The sequence below is a fragment of the Chenopodium album genome, chromosome 17, assembly GCF_948465745.1.
Source record: "Chenopodium album chromosome 17, dcCheAlbu1.1, whole genome shotgun sequence".
NCBI classification, from domain to species: Eukaryota; Viridiplantae; Streptophyta; class Magnoliopsida; order Caryophyllales; family Amaranthaceae; genus Chenopodium; species Chenopodium album.
The window spans coordinates 38,465,194-38,484,813 of record NC_137850.1 but is presented as its reverse complement, the minus strand read 5'-3'; the positions used below and the strand labels follow the sequence as shown (position 1 = coordinate 38,484,813).

The 19,620-nt window shown below is 36.8% G+C and overlaps 1 protein-coding gene and 1 pseudogene across 2 annotated transcripts; both read right to left on the bottom strand.

Moving 5' to 3' along the window:
* Positions 1–2,211: 2,211 nt before the first annotated feature.
* Positions 2,212–3,732, bottom strand: LOC145587925 (scarecrow-like protein 18 pseudogene; annotated as a pseudogene).
* Positions 3,733–13,206: 9,474 nt separating this feature from the next.
* Positions 13,207–18,194, bottom strand: LOC145587923 (pentatricopeptide repeat-containing protein At1g51965, mitochondrial-like). Of its 2 annotated transcripts, XR_014101492.1 has the most exons (3): positions 17,386–18,194; positions 13,993–15,573; positions 13,207–13,757 (listed from the first exon to the last, which is right to left on the bottom strand). XR_014101492.1 is itself a non-coding variant. In XM_081644570.1 (2 exons), exons 1-2 carry the CDS (start codon positions 18,121–18,123, stop codon positions 14,368–14,370), a joined length of 1,944 nt encoding a protein of 647 aa, XP_081500696.1. In that variant the 5' UTR covers positions 18,124–18,194; the 3' UTR covers positions 13,208–14,367. The 2 variants fall into 2 exon arrangements, 1 of the variants encoding a protein (XP_081500696.1); XM_081644570.1 differs by having other exon boundaries at positions 13,208–15,573.
* Between the last annotated feature and the right edge of the window lie 1,426 nt (positions 18,195–19,620).

Sequence of the window (19,620 nt, the reverse complement as noted above, 5' to 3'; positions counted from 1 at the left end):
TACGAGACACGAAAGGGCATGCCCTCTAAAAGTTCCAAAACCTTCTTAATAAGGCTCCCTCGATTTAGGCCTAAAAGATACCAACTATTACATGTCTACACTTTAGCTGCTTCTCTTTCAATACACTATTTATCGTACTTTAAGTTCGTTCTTCATATGTAAGGTGGAGCTTTCATGGCTGATATCTTCTATTTTATTTTCAAAGTTTTACTTTTTATCGATGCATAAGAATATTTTGTTATCTATTTGTATAGATGGATGAGGAAAGAAATAACAAACTTTTCTTAGTTAGAAAGTACGGAGTATTGATTTCATGTTAATGTCCTCAATTCTCTGTACGTTAATCTATTCATTTCACATTAACATTTCTTGCACTTCATTAATTGATGATGAAATTTATTCCACAAACCACATGTTGAAGTGTTTCTTACCAAATAACACATGTAAGTGTTTCACATTGAGGAAAAAAAAAAAAAAAAAAAAAAAAGAGAAAGAGAGAGAGTCAAACATATTATAAGGTTAAGGGGCTACCCCTCCTATTACCATATGGTTTTGGAATGGAACCTCATTTGGATTTCTAAAGTGGACTCCCTCTCTAGGTTTGCGGGTGTGTCCTAGATCCGTATTTAACACGGTATTAAAGCCAAGCCACGGTATGGGACCTCTAATGGCTTGAGTATATTGTCAGCCCAAGGTTTGGGACCTTTAACGACATCAAGTATTCTAGGCCAAATTGAATTGGATCAAGTGATTCCTGAGTTAAAGGGACCTTACATGTGAGGGGGAGTGCTAAGGGGATACTCCTCTTATTGCCATATGGTTTTGAGATGGAACCTCATTTGGACTTGTGAATGGACTCTCTCTCTAGTTTTGCGGGTGCGGCCTAAACCTGTATTTAACATCATATAACTAATCAACTAGATAACCTGTATCTCTTCTCAAAAAAAAAAAAAAAAAAAAAACTAGATAACCTATAACATTAATTACTTGCACCAAATTAATTACGTGTAATTTAAAGACTTTAAACCTCATTACCCCTTACACTAGGGATGAAAAGATGCCAACTAACTCAAACTATACTTAATGATGTGCCAACATTATGCTCATATTAGGGAAATAGTTGACCTCAAAGATTATTAAAATTAACTAAGCTAACTAATTAATAAGTTAATCTAGGCCTAGGGCAAACAATTAATTAATTAATAAAAAAGGGTATCATAGGAAAACAGATTTGGGTAGGAGGAATGATATGATGTCCTTGGAAAACCACAAGACAGGGAAGATCCCTTATTGGGGAGTTTATCAAAGAAGAAAAGGCTTGCTTTGGAGGCAAAGTGGGCAACATTACCATCTTTTTTTGAGAACTTCCATATTTCTGTTTAGGAGACAATTAGCCATATTTTGAGGGAAATATTTAATTAAATTAATGTAACTATGTTTAATACTATAGACTATAAAATTATAGTACATTCTTATTTAAGGGGTTATTAATTTATTATACACCAATTTAAGGAGACAAAGGAATTTCTTTTGAAGTTAATTAAAAAGACAATATGCCTCATTATCCGGTTGTGGATTACTAGTGCTTGGTATATAAGAGAGACAAAAAGCACTTTGGGTTAATAAAGACAATAATTAATTATTTGTTAATTGTGTAATTTAATTAGATTTAGCAAAAGGCACACGAGTGAAGTGATTAATTCGATAAAGACAAAACGACTTTCTATGGAATCAAAATTGACAAATCTTCAAGTTGTTGCCCTAATAGTCAATATGGAATATTCTTAATTATTTTGACATACTTTTCATTTACAATATACTACTTTCATCCACCTAAATAAATAAACAAATAAATAAAAATTCAACAAATATACATCAACATAGGTAAATTTTGGGGAAATTTTTTGATTTAATTAATGATAAAAAAAAATACATAAGCAATGAACAAATGGAGGATATGACTAATTAAAAAAATCTATACTAAATTAACTAACAATAATAATTGAGAAAAACCCTAGCTAAATTCAAGATGATCACAAATTCACAAGGCCAAGTTAGCTAACCTTTTTGTAATTTTGAGGTGATGATTACCCCATATATTAAAGCCTATTTTAGAAAATCATATGGAATCTATATTTATCACCACTACCAAATAAAGTTTAAAATTAACAAAAATTGAAGAAAATATATGAAAGAAAAATGAAGACCTAATTATTGCCAAGAAGATACAGAATAAAGAGGGCGATTTTTCCACCCAAGAAACAAACAATTTTTTTTAACAACCTGAAGTTGGTAACCTTCTGAAGGATAATGAAGCCTAAGCAACAACTTAGCTTGTGACAACGAAAACGGACTCAAGGCTAGACTCTTGAACCCGGAACTCCGGATCATCATTTCCCATGACTCGAACTGTTGGTGTCTATCCATTCTCCTCTCCCCGTCCTCCCCTATGATATCTTTTATCTCCTCCCCGAACCATGCTTCCTCGACTGCCACCCTCTCTCGACTTTGCGGAGGTAGGGTGGCCTCTAGGGAGTCAAACACGGCTCCGTAGTGATCCAATGCCTCTACAAACCTCCGTAAAAAGAGAGGGTGGTTATGATCAGCCTCTCGTTCTCCCAAGGTCAAGACCTTAGGGTTTAAGGTTTTGACCTTGTGGAGAAACCTCCTAAGGGAACATGTATCGTATTCCCTAAGGAGGCGGTGGAGGTAGTCCCCACAATTAATTGCGAGGGCTTCCTCCACCTGATCAAACCTGAGGCGGTGATCCATCAAAGCATGGATCACCGCCTCAGAGTGATCAACTATTTCAGAATCATAAAGTACCAGATCACAAAACTCAAAATCAAGTCCTAGGGATTCGGCAAACCTCCTAAGCCGGTCCCCAGTTCGGTCAAGGAGAGTTGGATCACGGGCAGCCCCCGTGATCCGTATTGTAGGACACGACCGACCTAGGGTACTCGACCGCTCCATGAAGGCTTGCAACAGCGGAGGCCATTGAACGCCGTGCATGATATCCATGTCAAGGATATGGATCGAGGAGTACCCCTCCACGGCTTCCAGGATCGCTTGGTTAGCGGTCAAGTGGGTGAATCGGATAAACGGAGTAACTTGATTAAGAGAAAGATAAGATGAATATCTAGTTGTAACATCTTGTTCTACGACTCTAGATGATCTTGGAATTTGATTAGGTAATATTATTTGAGGAGGTGATGATGAAAAAATGGGACGTTGTTGATGATGAGCTAGTGTAACAGGAATATTAATACTAGGGTTCATAACACAAGTTGTAGTTGATAATAAATAACGATTGATACGCTCTCTTAAGGCTTTACAAAAATAATACACTAGCCTTTCAGTGGAGTCACCAAATTGTAAGGCGAAATCAGTGGATATAAGGGACAGTAGACGGTTAGCTGATAAGAACTCGGACCGAGATATTAGCTCAGCACAAGTGACCAACAACTGCCGTGGATGAATCACTGATGATTGTGGTGATGCTGATAACAACGTTGGCGGTGTCGAAGATAATACAACCGAAGATGATGAAGGAAGAGCAGTAGAAGTAGTAGTAATACTACTACTACTAATCAACAAACGTTGATAATCTAATAACCTTAGTGGTGGTTGTGGTTGTGGTTGTGGTTGAGGTTGAGGTAGAGGTAGATCCAACGGTGAAGATCGTTCGTGATCTCGATCTTCCTCAGAGCTATAAGAGGAAGATCCTAGCATATTATGAAGCACTAGCCTTAAGCTAGCTAACCAAGCAAACTAATGATGAATAACAATGGAGATATGAATGAATGAAAGATGAACACAAAAGCCCTAGGACACTTATTTTTATTTTTGAGGAGGGTGTGACACAAAAAGCAAGGTAAATGTAAAAAGGAAGGCAAACGATAAGATGCTAATACTACCAAGCTAGTACAAATATAATAAATGCAAGAAGAAAGGAGTAAATATCTTAGAACAAGCAATATAAGAAATAAATGCAAAAGAGAAAGATGTAAGTTAGTCCAAAAATAATTATAAAACCTAAGAGAGCAATGAAATAGCAAAAGGAATAATAGAGAGTTATTATTGGGTAGGGGTAGTAGTAGCTTAGCTTAGGGTAGGTGCGCCTGAAGATGATGATATGGCAGAAAGAGGAGAATGAAGAGAGCAAGTAAAGCAGCTCATACAAGTTTTAGTTTCCTTTCTTTTTCACACTTAATTTCAGTGCTCTAATCAGTTCAATTCATGTTCTAATTTCCTTCTCTTACTACCTCCGGTTTGTATTATATGCAACTTTGGTGTATTATTACTGAGACATAAAAAATTCCAAAGTTGCATATAATACGAACCGGAGGTAGTATAGACAATTCATTTCATCTCTATTCAGTTCAATTCAACCCCAATCAGTTCATTTCAGTAAATCAGAATAGGCCATAATTGGAGAAAAAGGGTGACCAAGTAATTACTCCGTTTTTCATTTTTTTAAAATGTATTAGTTTGATGCGGTAGAGTTTTAAGTGATTGAGTTGAATTTGTTAAAATAAGTGTTACTGTGATTTACTTAAGAATTAGAAATTATAAAAAAAAAAAAACAAAAGTGGTTTGTAAATAATTAATCAGAATGTGAGATACTCCTAAGAGAATATAATAATAAAAAGTATGAGGAACATAAGAGAAGAGAGACAATCAAGTAGTGTAGCTGGATCATTTTCATTTAGAAGAATGTTGCATAAACAAAATACAAACAATTAAGTTAAGTGTTGCATAAAAAATGTGTTACATTTAAAAAATAAAATAAAAGGATACAATATTTGTAGCGCGTTTTCTAGGCCACATCGTTTGACTGCCGCTTGTAAAAATGGGGTAACCCTATAACACTAATAGAGTAATAAACCTTTATTATATATATACTATTTGAGTAGGTCTTAAATAACAAATTCTTACAAAACTGATAAAATAGCCTCTATATCAGTAATTAAGTAATTTACTCCTATAATAGTAACAAGTAATCCCTATAAATCTATAACATTAACCGAGTAATTCCATTATCGCTATTGGCCAAGCATACTACATAGTCAGTCACGTTCACATAAGCTAGTGTAATGCTTAAAAATGTTTCGTACAAAATGTGGGTGGATTTAGGGATCAGTATATTTGCTTTATTTGTTTATTTAATATAGGAGAGAAGTGGTCTGATAGCTTCACTTACTACCATCTATCGCACGGTCACATCGTTTGGTACCTGAGCCACACATGTCCCTATGCCCGCACCTATATATGCCCTACTATCACTACTGCATAGTACAACACCCTCTATCTATTCCTTTGCTAATTTATGCCTTTTTTCATTTCTATGATTTCGGCTATGTTGCTAGCTTAGCTTGCTAGTACCATTTGTTTTAGTGAAATTCATTTCATCCAAATATATACTCGAATTATCGTGTCCGTGCCGAAATAATTAGTCATGTTGATAATGTTTTTTTTTTTATTAGTTAATTGTTGTTAACTGATAGATATTATAGGATTATTATAATATTTATCGCAGAGTAGGATATATTTGTATATATTTGTGATATAGTTTGTATTCTTATCGTACTAGGTTTCCTAACATGATTAGGACTAGTATTGTAACACTATATATATTATTCAATGGTACACACTCCAACCAAAGGAGTTTTCCCGAAATCTAACATGGTATCACAGCCTAGAATTTTTTAGGGTTCCACAAAATTTTTTTTTTTTTTTTTTCTAAAAAATTCCGATCCTTTCTTCCGCAAACTCTTCTTTCACGTGGTAATTCATCACCATATTTGCTACCTTATTTTGTCCTTCTTGCCGCAAGATTGACGATTGTTGTTTCTCCAGTAGCAGCCTTTTGTTCTTTTCCTTAATTAACAATGGCAAAAGATGATGAACCTGCCCCATCACCTTCTCCTCCTCCACCTTCCAACGACTATCACCCTGCTAATTCTATTAGCAATATCAAGAATGAGGTGCCTGAAATTCTTGATCGTGACAAAGGGAATTATGGTAGTTGGGTAGAACTCTTTGAGATTCATTGTCATTCCTGCAATGTTATCGACCATATAGATCCAAAATCACCCCGTCCTACGGACCTCACCACGGCGCAGTGGAACCGCCTTGACTCAATTGTGAAAAAGTGGATTTATAACACAATTTCTGCAGATTTACGAAGCACGGTGTTGTACAAGAATGCTACGGCACAAGAAACTTGGGATAGGCTCGCTAATATTTTTCAAGACAATGGTGAAATTCGTGCTATTTATCTTGAAAATCAGTTTAACAATTTGTTTGCTGAGAATTTTCCAGAAGTGTCTTCTTATTGTCAGAAATTGAAGGAACTAAAAGATCAACTTGCTAACGTTGGTCAACCCGTGTCCGAGAGAACTTTGGTGTTACGTCTTTGCGCAGGTTTAATTGACTCAGACTATGATGGAGTGGCTCAATCCATCACTCAAATTCGCCCTCTACCCGGATTTGATGAAGCACGATCACGAATTTTGCTCGAAGAGTCTCGCAAGTCGGCTAAGGAAAACTCTGGACAGGCTTTTGTTACGCAAACTAATAACATCACCACCACCTCCGCGGCAGCCACCCACCAGTAGCAGCAGCCGCAGCACCAGGGCAGAGGAGGTGGTGGCGGTGGGCGTGGCAACAAGGGCAGGGGTGGCAAACCCAAAGCCAAAGGCAGAGGGCGTGGGCAAAACCCGCAGCAACAGTCCGTGGCAGCCCAGCCCACCCCTGCTAATCAATCAGGCCCAAGCCAACAACAACTATGGGCAAGTTTTCAGCAGTGGGCTCAGCAAGCCACATGGGCCAGGCCTCCTGCTCCATTTCCAGCCCAACAGCAGCAGTCTATTCTCGGTCAGCCCAGACCCTCGCAGCAGCAAGCATACACGGCCCAATACGGGCAGCCCATGACACCAACGGAATTGGCATCTTCTTTCTCCACGATGACACTTCCAAATCCCGACAATCAGTGGTATGTGGATTCGGGTGCAACATCTCACATGACGAATAATGCCGGTAATCTCTTACCCCTGTTTAATTTAAGCACTAAAAATCATATTTTAGTTGGTAATGGTCATCGTATTCCAGTAACAGGTTATGGTCATAGCACCCTTCCCCATCCTAAAACACCTCTCGTTCTTCGTGATGTCCTTTTAGCACCTGAACTCATTAAAAACCTTATTTCAGTTCGTAAATTTACCACTGATAATTCTGTGTCTATTGAGTTTGATCCTTTTGGTTTTTCTGTGAAGGATCTTCGTACGGGGAAAATAATAACGAGATGTGATAGTTCGGGAGACCTATATCCAGTGAGAACCACCAAGTCCACTCCATCAACTTGTCTTGCTACTTCCCTTACTGCTGTTTCACCTTCTACCTGGCATAGCCGTCTAGGACATCCTGGAGCTCAAGTTTTTAGCTATCTTAAGTCTAAAAATCATATTTATTGTAATAAGGAGCATGACTCCCCGTTTTGCAATTCATGCCAATTAGGAAAACATACCCGTCTTCCCTTTGAAAATTCTAATAATACTACTATTTGTGCTTTTGATATTATACATGCCGATTTATGGACATCTCCTATTCGTAGTGCTCAAGGTCACAAATATTATTTAGTTTTATTAGATGATCATACTCATTTTGTGTGGACAATTCCTCTAAAATACAAATCCCAAGCTTTTCAATCATTTATCAATTTCTGAAAATATGTTGAAACCCAATTTGAACGTCAGATTAAATGTTTTCAATGTGATCATGGTAGGGAATTTGACAATGACCCATTTAAGCAAAAATGTATTGACCATGGAATGCTCTTCCGCTTTTCTTGTCCACACACTTCTTCACAAAATGGCAAAGCTGAGCGTATGATTCGCACACTTAATAATATTAAGCGTACAATTCTCTTTCATGCGTCTCTTCCCCCTTCGTATTGGTTTTATGCTCTTGAAACGACCACTTATCTTCTAAATATTTTGCCAACAAAAGCCCTTAAAAACAATACTCCTGCTTTTGCCTTGTTTGGAAAAACTCCTTCGTATGATCATATCCGTGTTTTTGGGTGTCTTTGTTTTCCTAATTTGTCTGCAATAGCTCCACATAAATTAGCTCCTCGATCTACACCGTGTGTGTTCTTGGGTTATCCTATTGACCATAGAGGGTATAGGTGTCTCGATCTCACCACCAATAAAATAATCATATCGCGTCATGTCACTTTTGATGAAGCGACCTTTCCTTTCCGAAATATCACTCAATTTCGTAGCCAAGAATATGATTTTTTAGGTGATGACTCTCCATCCCCTTACTTGTTTCATCCCACACTCCACAGCCCACGACAAGTAAGCCCAAATACACCTACCTCTCCACAAATCAGCAGCCCAAACTCACGAGGCCCAGCTACCCTTCCACTTAGCCCACAACGCACCCAAACAAATTCTGCCCAGCAGAATTCTCACGCCTCTCCTGCCCAGCAGACTAGTCCGCGGCTAGGCTGCGGCAGCACTGACCCAGCCACGGCCAGCCCGCGGACTCCTCTGCCCACGGCGCTGCCCCACCCACAGCCACCTTGTACGCCCAGCAGCCCTGCCTCCACACCCGCCTACTCTCCACCACCTATGCGTGGCATTCCTCCCATACAACCCACTCGGCCACCACCTCCCTCGCCCCGAGTCACCCGTAGTCAACGGGGTATTTTTAAACCGAACCCGAAATATTGTAACCTCACAGTTCAACCTTCGGGTCCCCATCTTCATAAATCACCACTTCTAAAGTCCTATAAACTAGCTTTAAATGACCATAATTGGAATGCGGCGATGAATGATGAATATAGTGCTTTAATTAAAACAGGGACATGGGAATTGGTGCCTAGGCCTGCGGGGGTGAATGTTGTCAATTGTATGTGGCTATTTAAGCATAAATACAAGTCTAATGGTGACCTTGAAAGGCACAAAGCTCGTCTTGTATGTGATGGCAGGTCGCAGGAAATTGGTGTGGATTGTGATGAGACTTTCAGTCCGGTAGTTAAACCGGCCACTATTCGTACTGTTCTCAGCTTAGCCTTGGCTAAAAAGTGGTCGATACATCAACTAGATGTCAAAAATGCCTTTTTACATGGTGAATTGCAAGAAACTGTTTATATGCATCAACCTCCGGGTTTCCTAGATCAGAGAGCGCCCAATCATGTTTGTCGTCTCCGCAAGGCTCTCTATGGTTTAAAGCAAGCTCCTAGAGCTTGGTACCAACGCTTTGCAAATTTTCTTATTAAGTTGGGCTTTGTCATTTCTAAGAGTGACACTTCTCTCTTCACTTTCCGACAGGGTGATGATATGGCATATTTGCTTCTTTATGTTGATGATATTATATTAGCTACCTCATCTGACAGGTTGCGTGCAGGGATCATATCTCAGTTACAAACTGAGTTTCCTATGACTGACTTGGGTCCTCTTAGTTATTTTTTGGGTATTGCAGTAACCCGAAAACCTTCTTATTTGCTACTTTCACAGGAAAAGTATGCCCGGGAGATTTTAGAGCGTGCAGGTATGGCCTCTTGTAAACCTGCAGCCACTCCAGTTGACACTAAGTCCAAACTTAGTGCAGATGCAGGGCCACCTTTTCGGGATCCTACTTTGTATCGCAGTTTAGCAGGTGCTCTTCAGTATCTCACTTTTACTAGGCCAGATATTGCATATGCGGTACAACAGGTGTGTCTTTTTATGCATGATCCCCGGGAACCTCACTATGAGGCATTGAAACGCATTCTGCGTTATGTTCAGGGTACCATTGATCACGGCTTACATTTATATCCGACTGTTTCTCATCGACTTATTACTTACACTGACGCTGACTGGGGAGGTTGTCCCGATACTCGACGGTCCACATCGGGCTATTGTTGTTTCCTTGGGGACAACCTCGTGTCTTGGTCATCTAAGCGTCAGCACACTTTGTCTAAGTCGAGTTCAGAAGCAGAATATCGAGGCGTCGCGAATGTTGTCTCAGAGGCGTGTTGGCTTCGTAATCTTTTACTTGAGTTACATTGTCCTCTACGGCAGGCTACTATTGTTTATTGTGATAATGTCAGTGCAATCTACCTTTCTGGCAACCCAGTACAACACCAACGCACCAAACATGTGGAGATGAATATACATTTTGTTCGAGAAAAGGTTGCATTGGGTGAAGTTCGGGTTCTACATGTCCCTTCAAGATATCAGTTTGCAGACATTTTCACTAAAGGCCTACCACGAGATTTATTTCTGGACTTTAGATCCAGTCTTAGCGTACGCCCTCCTCCCGCTACGACTGCGGGGGTGTGATAGATATTATAGGATTATTATAATATTTGTCGCAGAGTAGGATATATTTGTATATATTTGTGATATAGTTTGTATTCTTATCGTACTAGGTTTCCTAACATGATTAGGACTAGTATTGTAACACTATATATATTATTCAATGGTACACACTCCAACCAAAGGAGTTTTCCTGAAATCTAACATTAACATCAAATTTAGAACGTTATGTGTGTATAAGTTTAGTCATAGAATTACATTGTCAAATACTTTTAAGATTAGATAGCGTTTTGGATTGAACAATACTCCTCTAACAGAATGATAGATTTTTATAAGAGAAAAGAAGTGTGTAGAGTCGTAAAGATAAATGAAGTCAATTGTCAAGGGGATTAGATAATGTAACTATTAACTTATGGAAGAGGAGACATTAACTATACCACTCCTAATCTCCTATTAACGATATTCTAATAAAATTGTATCAACATGAAATTATAGAGTTAATTAACTTTTCATTTGACTTTTCTAAGTTTTTAAGAAATTAAAAAAAGACTATTATTTTCTCCCGAGAATTTTTTAGGAATCCTGTTTAAATTAATCACTAGTACTTTGGATTAGTCTAATAAGTTCTCAAATTTATTGATTTTTTTTTTTATTAATTGATCCTAAGTGACTAAAGACATACTGTATTCGTTTCTTATTATTTGCAATAAATGAATATTATTTGTGAGATATAAAATATTTCTATATTGCAAATGAAGATAGTATATAAATTATCTTTAAATTTGACGTGACACTCTCCTTTCTATTTATCCTCTTTGCTTTTCTATTACTTTCACTCCACTAAGAAACATCCTTAGCTTATTTTTGGGTGACGAGAGGAGGATGAATTTAGAATAAATAATTCAGTCATGCATTGGAAATATATATATATATATATATATATATATATATATATATATATATATATATATATATATATATATATATTAAGTTGGATATTGTCAATATGCCATCACCATTGCAAAAGGGAATAGAAAGTCATAACTTACACCAATACACCATGCATTTCTGATAAGAGTGATGCTAGAGTTGGTGTTTGACTGTTTGTCATAATAACTAACATTTAATGTAGGAAAATCTTCTCTAAAAACATACACACAAACAAAACTTGGATTATTTACTCTAGATATTTAAAAAAAGGAAAATGCTATACTTATCTCTAAGGGCTATATATAAGTATTAAAAATACTTTAGAAAATTGTTTAAATTTTGGAAATCATGACAAAAACACACTAATTACACTGATTTGCACGTGTTTTTGTCATAAATTCCTAATTTTTTTACAATTTTCAAGGATATATTTAATACTTATATGTAGCCTAAGGGCTTATAGCATTACCCTTTAAAAAAAAATGTGAATATAGGGTGTTGCAAAAATAGTTTTTGGATATGTTCCATTTTTTTTTTCTTGTGTGTGTGGGTGTGTTTTTTTGGAAGATAGCTTATTGACGCAAAATTAGTTCTTAAGTGATCAACATGAGCTTATTGACTAGTATTATACGAAGTACTTTAAGCTAATTTGGAGTGTTTGGTGGAGAGCGGATTTGAAAAACTAAATAAAGTCTTTTTCAAAAAGTTAGCTTATACAACATCTTAAAGCAAAATTACACTTATACTCTCATTAAAGCTAAAATCATATCTCAATTACCTAAGCTATCCCAAAATTAGCTTATCGTACCTCAACTCTTACAGTTTTCTTGGTCTAGCATTTACGTGTTAAACACTTTGCAAGTGAGGGTCTGGGGGAAAGGATAAGGGATTCCCACTGTACTTTTAAAGTGTGTCTAGTGAACGTTAAACCCCCAACCTCAAGGTTAGAAGGTACAATCATTGCTACAGTGCCACTAGTATAGACCAAGCTTAGTTTAATGGATATTTCTTTGAGCTTGACTCATATGATAAGGAAATACAAAGTGACACTATTTTACCCTCAAAAGTTGTTGAAAGTCATTATAACCCTATTGTGAGTATCCCAAATTGGTGAAAGATAAGAGAGATGATTTCATTTTATAAGGTAGAGGTTAGGAGTTACTCCTAATATTGCCATTTGGTTTAGTATGGAAGCTCCTTTAACCTTGTTTATAGACCGACTCTCCTCCTCATTTAGGTTGTTCAGGCTCATTTCATATTGTTACAAAATTTAACATAAACTTTATATCGAGTCCCACCACTTTTCTCTCTCACATTGCTCAAGTTTGGATTATTGTTGGATACGGAGTACATGGGATAGCGTATCTTCAGCTGTGGCCTCTGCACATCATTTATAGAGAGAGCGAGAGATAAGGGCCTCCAGAATATCCCCAGCCACACACAATTATAGAAAAGCTGAGAGTAGAGAGAGAAAAAGAATCAGCACGCTAAACAAACAGTGCTTTTGATTGCTTGTTGATTGCCATTTTGCTCAAACTGTGCACAAAAAAAAGTTAGTCATCGCATTAAATTCATCAAATTTCGTTGTCCTCAATTGAAATCAGTACATATGAAGCTCAACTGCTCAAGTTTCTAGCTATGATAAATGTGGTTCATTACAGCCCTCTACCAACTAAAAGATACCTCCTAAATCCTAATTGTTCCCTTGGACTGCTTTATGTGTCTTCGGAATACCATATTGTCCATATACGAGTATATTTTTGTGATGAGCAAAGCATGTTCACTAGGGCGATATATTTAGGCAAAACTAGTCGAAGTACATGTATTAGAAAAACATCCATCAAAATGACGTGAATCACAAATAGAAAAGGGTTCATCCCCAATATGTTCATGTCAATAAGAGCATACCATTCATAATAATTTAAATTAATAGGAAATATTACATACTACAGAGTACATAGATAGAGCAACACATTAAATTTCACCATTTGGTAAATTTGTGTATATTCATAATTATAAGCAAATTTGATCATTTATTCAAAACAAAGGGAGTATTTATTAACGATTTATACCAACAGATACACTTTTGACCAACTTCCCACTAACATACTGTTATCTATGGAAGACATGCAAACATCTACATATTACACATACTCTAGGGTAACAATTAGCAATACCGAGTTTCTTGCAGGATACTCCCTTCGGAAGATATATTCTTTGCAAGTCCTCAGTGAGAACATCTTTGATTTGGTTTGAGATCAAAGTTGTGTGCATTTGGAATTTTGGACCCTCGTATTCCTTGGCTTTCAGCACAATCCATATCAGCATATCACCTATTTTATCCTTTTCCCATAGAAACATCACACAAATTGTCACTTGCTGCGCCTCTCCAAGCAAATATTTAAGTACGAACAACACAATTTAAGCTCTTCCCTTTCCACATTAATGAAAGATGCAAAATGAGCTGAATGATAAGATCACAAGAGCATACTTGAGCATGAGATGGCGAAAAAAAAGACCCTGCTTCCAGCAATGCCTAGTGAGATTAGCTAAATGAATAAAGAAACTTGAGCGACAAAATTAGTATTCCCGCTTAAACTTAAGAGCAGAAAAGTCAAGGACCAAATCATCCTCAGTGAGATGGCAATGTTAATAGGTACCCTGCACTCATGTGCGTTCAGTAAATCCATGTCCCCCACAAATTAATTATGGCTGCAAGTGAAACATTATCAAACAGAAGTATAGTATAGCTTACCATTGTAGCAGCCCACAGGTGAATCCTTGTTCTTTCACTCAGAAGACACTTCTACCTCGTGTGGCGGCACATGAGCTCCAAGGGGAAGAATTTGATAAATAATTCATAATTAGCCCAAATATGAACCAGTTCACTCACAAAAAATCTAACTTTAGGTAACAGTGGGATGGTCATGCAGAATAGCATAATCAACGTCTTTTGTCCCAATCTTTTAAACTCAAGAGGCAACTTGTTCTCAACAAACATACAGCGAAGAGGTAGCAAAAGGAGGGAAATGGCAATTAAATGCTTGTCTAATGTCAAGTTAGTTCATACCAGATTACCAGGCCTTTAATGCATCAGCATGACTGCACATGGCGCACAAGTAATATTTCATCACCTTAAAGGACTAACAACCCAACCAGTGATTGGGTTTTGCTTGCGAATCCTGCTGGTCCGGTGTGAACCACTTTGCAGCCTCTCCAGAGTAGCATAAGTTATGAAATCAGGAGTCAAACCCTGTTCCTTGAGTCTAGCATACAAATCAACTGCTTCAGCAGTTTTCCCACTCCGCTCAAAACAATCAAGTAGGATATTATATGTAACAATATTAGGACTGCATCCTTGAGCAACCATATCATCAAACATCCTGCTAGCCATCTCCACTTTGTCAGTCTTACCAAAGCATTCAATGAGTGTGCTATAAGTAACTACATCAGGATTCAATCCCTTCTCTACCATCTCTCTGAATCTCATGTGAGCTTCGTCAAGATCACCATTCTTTCCCAAGCAATTAATCAAAGAATTGTATGAAACAATGTCAGGTTTAAAATCACTTTCCTCAAGCTGCTCAAATATTTTAACTGCTTCATCAACTTTCCCTACCCTACCAAAACTAGATATCAAAATATTATAAGAAAAGATATCTGGCGGAGGTCCATCCCTTTTCATCTTCTCAAAGAGATCATGAAGATGGCTTATCTGCTTTGACCTGCCAAGAGCCGACAATACTGTGTTATACATCATAATATCAGTGTTTATCCCCTTCTCATGAATCTTGTCCAAAAGATCAATGGCCTCAACTGTTTTGCCTGCAGTACATAAACTTTCTATCATGGACATGCAAGCATCCCTGTCTCCTTTATCATGAACAGCCCACATATTACAAAATAGACGATGGGCTTCACTTGCATGCCCCAACTTGCTGAGAGTCCTCACAAGATAGGCATATATTGACTTAGTTATATATTTATTTGATAACTCCACAACTTCATCTAGTTTACCAAGTTGTCCTTCCGCAACAAGAACAGTCAGAATCAAACTGTATGTAAACTCATTGGGGCGACAATTGCTTTCTATCATCTTTGAGAAGAGAAAAATTGTCTTCTCGACCATTCGATTTTTAACAAGTGCCTCAATCATCGTATTATAAGCCATTAAATTAGGGGCTAAGCCCTTACCTAGCATTTCCTGGAATAATGCTAAGGATTCATCAGGCTTCCCCATCTTACCAGTCATTCTGACCATGATGGTGTACGTATATTCATCAGGCTCACAAATCTTCCTCTTCATATCCTCAAAAACCATGTAGGCCTGATCAACCTATAGAAAACTGTATATCAGATCATTAGGATTTAAGCATGAGATGGGCAGAAGACAGGTGTGCACTTTCAAAAGAGATTAGATATTGAAAGTAACTAGCAGCTCCATCCATGCACAAACAAGTAAACAAAAGACAGAAGAAGCTTCATGATTTCTTATGTAAATGGGAGGGACAGCCACTACACATCCTTATATAGCCAAAGAACAAGGAGACCTGGTGCTAGACATACAGACTCCATTTCTCACCAGCAGAACTTTACATGTCCACTACACATTATGCCATCACAGGCCCAAATTGACAGAAACTGATCATCTACAAAAGCAATCATTCGTCACTGAAAATACTTATATTTCTGTGATGCATAGCAATATGTACCATTTCAACCACTTACAAAGAGTCAAAGACATAAAATTAGGTTATAATTTTGAAGTTATATGAATCCAATTCAATGATATGCTACTTGTTTTAAGCTCAAGTAAAAGGTGTGAAGCTTTTGTCGAAAAAGAAATCAGAGAGTACTTCGGAACGTTGAAAGAGACACATTTGAGTTCTGCATTCTAAAGAAATCAGAGAGTACTTCGGAACGTTGAAAGAGACTCTTAACACATTTGAGTTCTGCATTCTATATACTGCTAATGTACAAGTGCAATATTCATCAGTATGAAAAAATTCAAGTAGAAGCCAAACGGCCCAAACCTCCACCCCCCACCCATCTCATCCTACATATAGCTCCCAAAAAAAGTAGCCAGCGACAGCAACTATTGTAATAAATAGCTACTATCTGAACAGCTAGAAATTCAATAGCAAGTGTTTGTCTAGTTCTGACAGACTAATATCGGATACATACAGGTTTCTGTTAAGCCAATATAGTCCATACAAGCAGAGATCAACATGAAACAACAGCAGCAACTCCCCCCCCCCCCCCCCCCCCCCCCCCCCCCCCCAAAAAAAAAAAAAAAAAAAAGGGTCTCACTCAAGGATTATATTAGACGGCACAACGAAGACAAGCTGTTATTAACACATAATACACGTAGCCACGTAGGGGTTGAACAGCGGAAGCATAGCATAAATTATCGATGTATAAAACAGAATTAATAGCAGAAAGCATGAAAGAGACCAACAGAATGTAGAAAGACCTTAAAACTGTTGTCAAACTTTGCAAATTACACCCACAACGGAAGCAGAGTTTCGATAAAGCAAAAATTGAAACATGAAGCTAACAAAGAGCTATGAATCACGACACCGACTCTAATTGAATAATCAGGCGTTCATACTACCACACATACATAAGCATGCATGTAGAAAGCTCAAAGCTTTTGCATCAGATACATACACTGATATACATAGACTTCCTCCGAAACAAATGTACCATATGATTTCAATAGTCTAGTCCCACAATGTAGAGCAAACAACATAATACGGAGTAAACCATAAAAGCATTCATATGTAACATACATCATTACATATTACTTATCAATATTCATGAACAATTCCGTGCTTGCCAAACTAGATTAATGCCGCAATCTGGCATATATTAGATTTATATCCACGAGTAGCCATCAAAACTTTATCTTTCACTCATGGCATTAACCCACGAATTCAAATTAACCAGCTAAGTACTAAGCTAAATTTACCTCTTCAAGTACTAAGCTAAATTTACCTTATGCTAGCTCATACAAATTACCTTAGTACAGCATTAACATTATGTATGTACATATGTATAACCCAAAACAATTATCAACATTGAATTAGAAAAAACACAGTATTAACAATTAAATCAACAAAAAAAAATAACCCAAATTGTAATTTACCTTATTGATCTTAGCAAGAGAATGCAAGAGCATATTATAAGCAACAACATCAAGCGTATACCCTTTCCTCCTCATCACCTTAAAAACCTCGAACGCCTTTTCAGTTTCATACGACCTCAAATAGGCCTGCAAAATACACTTATACGTATACGAATTCAACTGCAAACCCCATTTCTTCACCAACCCTAAACACCAATCAACACCCGGAGCACCCAAAACCCCAATCAAAATATTCACAGTCGAAATATTCCCATGAACTCCATCCCTCTCCATTTCCGCCACCGCTTCACGGCATTTCTCAACCCAATCAGACCCACCACACGACGCCGCAATCGACAAAATGTGAAGCAATCGATTGTAAGAGAAGGTGTCATGGCGGAAATTGGGGAAATGGGAGGGGCAAAAATGGAAGAATCTGAGAGAAAGATGAGGGGAATTGTTGAGGGATTTGAGGATTAAGGAGGCTTCGGAAGGAGTTAGGGTTAGGGTTAAGGTTTGAAGGTAATTGGAGACGTCGGAAAAGGGGTCGGAAATTGGGGATTTGAGGATTTGGGTGATTTTGCAGATTAGGTCGCGGCGAGGAAGAGGAAAGCCGCGGGCGTCGGAGGGGAGAGATGGGGAGTGGACTTCGGCGGAGAGTGTGCGGCCGTCGGTGGTTGTTGAGGTTATTTTGGCGGTGTATTTGGTGGCGTAGTGCCGGAGTTGACGGTGGTGGTGGAAGTGAAGAGGGAGCTTCATGTTTTGGAATGAGTAAATTTTCAAATAGGGAAAACGAATGGACTATACCCCCGTTAGGCCGTAAATCACACTCCCTATTACAACTTCAACTTCAACTTCAACTTCAACTTCAACTTTAACTTTTCCGTCAAAAAAAAAAAAAAAAAAAAAAAAAAAAAAAATTCAACTTCAACTTCAGTCACATTTAGGGTTGTTCTATTCAGCTTAATTTTGCATTTAGGGATTATTCTATTCAGCTTAATTTCACTTTAATTTAATTTAGTTTAGCTCTAATCAGTTTCACTTTCTAATTTTTTTCAATTCAGTTATTTTCAATAAATTGGAACATGTCCTTAGACTCTATTCACTCCACTTAATTTTTATTAAATTGATATTGATTTTACTAAACTAAAATTATTTTTACTAAATTTAAGTCATATTTTAATCACCTTATTTTTACTTATTTCAAGAAAAATAAATTTTGAAAAGAAAAAATCGACACACTTTTATCGTTTTATGTGCGAATTTAAATTTGTAACGAAAATATTTATAAAGTTACATATTCATAAAATACACATTATTACGAATCTAACAAGATCCACTTTATATATTTTTTCTTTAGCTATTATCATACACATAAGATCAAAGTTTGATTAAATTAGGCAATCAGATCAGATTAGACCAAATTAGATCAGATCATACTAGATTTGATCAAATAAACAAAAATAAGGTGAACTCAACAAACCCTTAAATTATTTTTACTTAACTACGGAGTAATATTTTTTTTTATTGGTTCTCTATTACTCCGTATATTCTTCTTTGAAATTAGTGATTTTTACTATCTATTTTACTCAATTGAACATTTTTTTTTAAATGTGAAGTGAATAGGGCCTTTAGTGTAGTCTTATATAATTTGATCTAATTCAAACCTTTTTTTATTATTATTATATAATTTGACTACATTTTTATGTAACCTAAACTATAAATAAAAGATGAGAGTGAGGGATAGCTCCGTTAGTTAGTTTTTCTCTCCGATTCTAGAAGAAAGTATGTTTAGAATTTAATTATTATATTAATAAAATATTAGTTGACATGTTTCTTTTATTTGATCCCACATCACCTCTCTTTCTTAATAATATGTTGTTATACTTTTAAAAATCAATAAAGCATATTACAACTCATATAATATGGTATGTATTTAGGATTATTATAAAACAAATAATTTTAATTTTACAAAATGAATTAACATAAGTACATAACCTACTTGAACAATTTATCTATCTCTTTTTTCCCCCTAGAATTTTATATTTTCAACAAATGTGTAATTCAGGTGTTGCCTCGGATTGCATCTTTAAGCATGATGTTTGGAAAAAAAAAAAAAAAGAGGATTTAAAGAGAAGTATACCGCTCACTATTATGGAATGATAAGAAGTTTGATCTTATATACATGAGGTTTAGTGTTCGACATAGGAAATAGCTTTTTATTTAGCATTGTATGAAGAGTTTAAAGGGAATCTA